This window comes from Cibotium barometz, chromosome 32 (genome assembly GCF_041138505.1).
Source record: "Cibotium barometz isolate CiBa-2024 chromosome 32, ASM4113850v1, whole genome shotgun sequence".
Classification (NCBI taxonomy): Eukaryota; Viridiplantae; Streptophyta; class Polypodiopsida; order Cyatheales; family Cibotiaceae; genus Cibotium; species Cibotium barometz.
Window position 1 is genome coordinate 57,613 of NC_141077.1, and position 6,013 is coordinate 63,625.

Consider the following 6,013-nt stretch of genomic DNA (forward strand, 5'->3'; position numbering starts at 1 on the left):
GGGCTCTTGTTAGTTAGAAGATGAGTCTTAAGTCCTAATGAAGCAAACCCTCTCTATTGCCTCCCCTCTCTCTCTCTCTCTCTCTCTCTCTCTCTCTCTCTCTCGTACACAACATGTGATTTTTCTCCAAACAAAACTAGGGTATTGGTTTTAGGGTTTTGATTGCGGACAAAATTTATTGGGTGGTCTTCTTTTGAAACGCAATGAACCTTTGAGGCCCACTACTCAGCCTTCAAATTTTAGCACACGTCTTACAACCGGACACAACCTAATCGCAAAGAACCAAATGAAAACTCAGTTTTGCCAGCCATGAGCCATTTGCGGAATGCGGATCCCGATTCCCGAGTCCCGTGAACCGTCCCAAATCTCGATCCGAAGGAACGTTTGTTGAAGCCCTCATCAACTGCCAACGCGGCCTTGATTTGAGAAGCTGTCAGAGCACCGATACACCACATAAACAATTACCATAATATAAATAAATAAATAAATAATAGAAAGGATCAAAATTTCCAATTACTAAAAAGAAAAGAACTAGTATCCCCCTGCGGCCTCGCTGTCTGGAATCTGGCCCCACAGGAACCAAAAGCCCAGCCAGGATGCTCACTGCTCGCTTTACTCGAAAACGGCGGGAACCTCCCCTTATACGTAGCCGTCTCTCGGTAAAACTACTCCTCTCAAACTTAGAATACAATAGCCACAACTTAGAGCACATGCCCTACCGTCCTCTGAGAACACGTTTTCTCCACTTTTCCCCCTTCCAAGTTCCAAGAGAGGTAACGAAAGAGAGAAACCATGGCATCAATGGCACTGTACCGTCTCCTGCTCCCCTTTTCCATCTGTCTCCGCGTCTTGGATTTTTTAGGGCGAAACCTCGTGCCAAGCTAGTCACATTGTAGGAATCTGTGCCCTTCCTCAACTCTCTTCTTCTACTTCACTTTCACAATACTAACAAGTTTATCTTTCTACACAGTCTCACCCTCATTTCTGTGTCGTCTCCTTCCTCATTGCTTAATTTTTCCGTCGCTTCTTCTCTCACTCTCTGGTCGCATGAGATTCTTCGCTCTCTAGCGCAAAAGTTTCTCCTGTGCTATCACTAGCTTAGAGCAAGAAAACTTCGCAACATTTTGACCTTTCCTTTGAGTTGGGCAAGAACGAAACTAGCCAGAGGAGGGAAGCTGTGAACAAAGAGTCGTCATGACCTCTTCTTCCGCACCGTCGATCTTGTCACGGTCAATGGGACGGTCTTTTAGAAACACCTCGATCCCTAGCCCAACCCTGCCCAAGAGCCTGTCACCCGCGAGCAGCTACACAAGCAGACGAACCTCTAGCGGTCGCTATGTGCCCCTTTCTAGGGACGAGTTCGACGTCTCCGGGCCTCTCAGCGAGATGGATTACACTGTCCACATCCCTTCCACACCTGATAATCAGCCGATGGCTTCAGGTCATATAGGCGGCGGTGTTGCCTCTGCTGTTGCAGATCCAAACATTGTGGTGAAGGCAGAGCAGCAAGTAGTATCCGACACCATGTTTACTGGTGGGTTCAATAGCATGACCAGAGGGCGGGTTCTGAACAAGATGATAGATGGCGAGGCCAGTTCCCACCCTCAAATAGCTGGCGCCCGCGGTCGCCTCTGCTCTGTGGACGGTTGCGATGGCAAAGTGATGCGAGATGAGAGGGGAACGGAGCTTCTTCCCTGCGAGTGCAAATACATGATCTGCCGCGACTGCTATGTAGATGCCCTCAAAGCCGGTGGCGTTTGTCCGGGCTGCAAAGAACAGTACAAGTCGGCAGACGACAGTGATGAACCGGGAAGCCCGACGTTGTCTTTCCCGGCCCTGGAACCCAAAATGGATCGCCGCCTTTCACTAGTGAAGTCCAGCAAGGCGCAAATGCTCATGTCCGCCCATAACTATGATTTTGATCACACTCGCTGGTTGTATGAAACAAAGGGAACCTATGGATACGGGAATGCACTGAGACCCCAAGAAGGCACTTATGATGGAGAGGAAGGCTTCGACAGCGCCTTTGCAGAGTTCAAGGAAAGGATGTCCCGTCCGCTTGCGCGGGAAGTAAAAATTCGCTCTGCCATTATTAGTCCTTACAGGTAAGAAACAATAAGTAGTTTGATTGATCTTTCCAAATCCCCTTCGTGACCGACGAAGAATCAATGCTTGCTTTCAATGGCTTAAATATGTTGTGCGTTCTGTTTGACTCTGTGCAGATTGATCGTGCTAGTCCGACTGGTCGCTCTCGTCCTCTTCCTGTCCTGGCGCATCAGAAATCCTAACAGGGATGCAATGTGGCTATGGGGCATGTCTGTGGTCTGTGAGATATGGTTCGCCTTCTCTTGGATCCTGGACCAGATGCCTAAGCTCAAGCCCATCAATCGTTCCACTGATCTGGATTCTCTGAAGGAGAAGTTCGAACGGCAGGGCGCTGACAACCCTTTGGGAAGGTCTGACTTACCTGGCGTCGATTTCTTCGTGTCCACAGCTGACCCGGAGAAAGAACCCGTTCTTGTCACGGCTAATACCATACTTTCCATTCTAGCTGTAGACTATCCTGTTGAAAAGGTGGCATGCTACATTTCTGACGATGGTGGGGCGCTTCTAACTTTCGAAGCGTTGGCCGAGGCTGCCAGCTACGCCAGGATCTGGGTGCCCTTTTGCCGGAAGCATAACATCGAGCCTCGGAATCCAGAGAGCTATTTCAGCACAAAAGGGGATCCCACCAAGAATAAGGTCCGGCCAGATTTTGTGAAGGACCGTCGCAGGGTGAAAAGGGAATATGATGAATTTAAGGTGAGGATTAACAGTTTGCCTGACGTTATTAGAAGGCGCTCGGATGCTTGCAATGCTCGCGAAGAGATCAAAACCAAACGAGCTCAAATGGAACGTGGTGCTGACCTCCTTGAGAAGTTGGATGTACCTAAGGCCACTTGGATGGCAGATGGAACTCACTGGCCTGGAACCTGGACTACCTCAGGCAAAGAGCATAGCCGGGGAGACCATGCCGGCATAATCCAGGTAAAACACTTGCTGCTGTCTTTTGTTGGCAACTTGATTTCTGTCGATGAATTTACTTTTAACAATCTATCCTGTGTTCAGGTAATGTTGAGGCCCCCTAGCAGCGATCCACTAGTCGGTGGATCGGACGATGAGAACCTCATCGATCTGACAGAAGTAGATATACGCCTGCCCATGCTGGTGTATGTGTCCAGGGAGAAGCGGCCTGGCTACGACCATAACAAAAAGGCAGGGGCAATGAACGCTTTAGTGCGAGCATCGGCGATCATGTCCAACGGTCCCTTCATCCTCAACTTGGACTGCGACCACTACGTTTACAACTCGCAGGCAGTGAGGGAGGGGATGTGCTTCATGTTGGGAGGCGGAGGGGAGAATGTGTGCTATGTGCAGTTTCCGCAAAGATTCGAGGGCATTGACCCTAGCGACAGGTATGCTAACCACAACACAGTTTTCTTTGACGGAAACATGCGGGCACTTGACGGGCTACAGGGACCTATGTACGTCGGCACGGGGTGTATGTTCCGGCGAGTGGCTCTGTACGGGTTCGACCCGCCGGTGGCACGCGAGTATTGTGGGTGGTGCTGCTCCTGCTGCAGTGGGCGGTTGGCAGCCACGTCGGACGAAGACGCGGAAATGATGGAGATGCAACTCCTGATGCCCAAACATTTCGGGGGCTCGGAGGTGTTGCTGGCGTCCATCCCGATAGCGGAGGTTCAAGGGCGGCCGCTCGCCGGGCAGGCAGGTGTGCGGCGCGGGAGGCCTGCGGGGATGTTGACGGCTGAACGAGAGGCGCTAAACACGGGCCTGGTGGCGGAGGCCATCTCCGCAATCTCGTGCTGGTATGAGGACAAGACGGAGTGGGGCCTGAGCGTTGGCTGGATATACGGCTCCGTCACAGAGGACGTGGTGACCGGGTACCGCATGCACAACCGGGGCTGGCGCTCTGTGTACTGCGTGACTAAGCGTGATGCTTTCCGCGGCACCGCCCCAATCAATCTCACTGACCGCCTTCACCAAGTGCTCCGTTGGGCTACTGGATCGGTGGAAATCTTCTTCTCCCGTAACAACGGCCTTCTGGCGGGCTCGCGAATGAAACTGCTGCAGCGCATAGCCTACCTCAATGTAGGCATTTACCCTTTCACTTCTGTCTTCTTGCTCGTCTACTGCTTCCTCCCAGCACTCTCGCTCTTCAGCAACCAGTTCATTGTGCAGACGCTCGACACTGTTTTTCTCATTTACCTGCTTGTGATCACCGTGACGCTATGCCTTCTGGCGGTGCTGGAGGTGAAGTGGTCGGGCATTACCCTGGAGGAGTGGTGGCGGAATGAGCAGTTCTGGCTCATCGGCGGCACGAGCGCCCACCTGGCTGCGGTGCTCCAGGGCCTGCTCAAGGTGGTGGCCGGCATTGACATCTCCTTCACCCTCACCTCTAAGTCAGCGGGCGAAGGCGAGATCGACGAGTTCGCGGACCTCTACGTGTTCAAGTGGACGTCGCTGATAATCCCACCCCTCACCATCATGATGGTCAATCTCATCGCCATAGCCATCGCGGTGGCCCGTACCATCTACAGCTCTAGTCCGGAGTGGAGTAAGCTACTGGGCGGCGTCTTTTTCAGCATTTGGGTGCTTCTCCATCTGTATCCCTTCGCCAAGGGCCTCATGGGAAGGCGGGGCCGCACCCCCACTATCATCTGGGTGTGGGCCGGCCTCCTGGCTATCACCATCTCCCTTCTCTGGGTCGCCATAAGCTCCCCCACTTCCAGTGTTTCCACAGGGTTCCAATTGTAGGCTTCACTCACACGTGGTTGCCTCATCATTGTCTTTTGAGTGAATCATAACTTGCATTACTCGACATGTTCCATTCAAAGTACACCTTGTGAAAATAGTTAGGATTGTCCATTCCCCTTGTAACACTTAATTCTATTGTTCTATAACTCACAACCGGGAAAGATTTTTGGCTTTTGATAGCATAATGTATCAAATGTATGAGTATTATTTATATAATGTATCAGTATCATAGTACTATTTGAATTGATCTTCTATACTTTTTTCTTTTTCTTCGACGACTCTTACCTTTCCTGCGTGGCAGCTCCTAAGCTTCCTAATCCTTCACATAAGATGGGAACAAGGGTCTACTAAGATGCATCATAAGTGTGCAAGGCCAATTGGTTAAGATGCATTACGAGTGTGCAAGGCGAGAATCCCGCGAGAGAACCTTTGACCCTTGCCAATGTAGTCCACACCCCCTCCACGTTTGCTCTCCGTCGCCTAAGCTCCACCCTTGCCATTGTTTGCTAGGCCCCACCTACCCCGCCTTCGTTGTCCCCATCCAATGCCACTGTCGGCTTCAATCACATTGCATCACTGCCCGATAGCCACAACATCATTGCCACCTTACATGCTAACATTAGTAAAGAGTATAAAAGTATATATACTACGTAAATATCTTCTATACCTTATTTGGGACTTGCCGTGTGGTGGCTCCTAGCTTCCCCATGTGGCAGATCTAAAGCTTCCCGATCCCTTTCATCTTATTTGGGAACAAGGGTCTCCTTAGATGCATCAGAAGTGTGCAAAGCCAATCGGCTAAGATGCATCATGAGTGTGCAAGGCTAGAATCCCACTAGAGAAATGTATGTGACCGTTAGTTAGCATCGCAGTCCGCACCCCCTCCATAGCTCCACCCTCACCATCATTTGTTGGGCCCCACCTACCCCACCTTTGTTGTTGTCATCTAATCCACTGTCAGCTTTAATCACATTGCATCGGTGCCTGTCACGGAGCGGTGATCTCGGGTCGCGTTCTGAGTGCGAGTTCCCGCTCGGGACTAGAAAATCCAGTACAAAAGTAAAAACAGAGAGTACTTGCTGAATGTTGCACACCAAGAGCTATAGCTCGTCTCGAAGAGGACGATGAGCCGGTCGTTTTGAGTACTAGAACTTCGAAATCGGACTCCGTATGAAGGAGTTATGACAAAAAACGTACA

The 6,013-nt window shown here is 50.9% G+C and overlaps 1 protein-coding gene across 1 annotated transcript; it reads left to right on the top strand.

The window, feature by feature from the left end:
• Nucleotides 1–667: 667 nt before the first annotated feature.
• LOC147619702 (cellulose synthase-like protein D3) lies at nt 668–5,052 on the top strand. The gene is made up of 3 exons (XM_086825534.1): nt 668–2,105; nt 2,223–3,027; nt 3,109–5,052. Exons 1-3 carry the CDS (start codon nt 1,195–1,197, stop codon nt 4,813–4,815), a joined length of 3,423 nt encoding a protein of 1,140 aa, XP_086681660.1. The 5' UTR covers nt 668–1,194; the 3' UTR covers nt 4,816–5,052.
• The last annotated feature ends 961 nt before the right edge of the window (nt 5,053–6,013 follow it).

Excerpts from the sequence above, each read along its gene's own strand:
- LOC147619702 (XM_086825534.1), top strand. The coding sequence starts at position 1,195 with ATGACCTCTTCTTCCGCACCGTCGATCTTGTCACGGTCAATGGGACGG. Across the intron at positions 2,106-2,222 it reads GCCATTATTAGTCCTTACAG|ATTGATCGTGCTAGTCCGAC; the intron begins GTAAGAAACAAT and ends GACTCTGTGCAG. Across the intron at positions 3,028-3,108 it reads ACCATGCCGGCATAATCCAG|GTAATGTTGAGGCCCCCTAG; the intron begins GTAAAACACTTG and ends TCCTGTGTTCAG.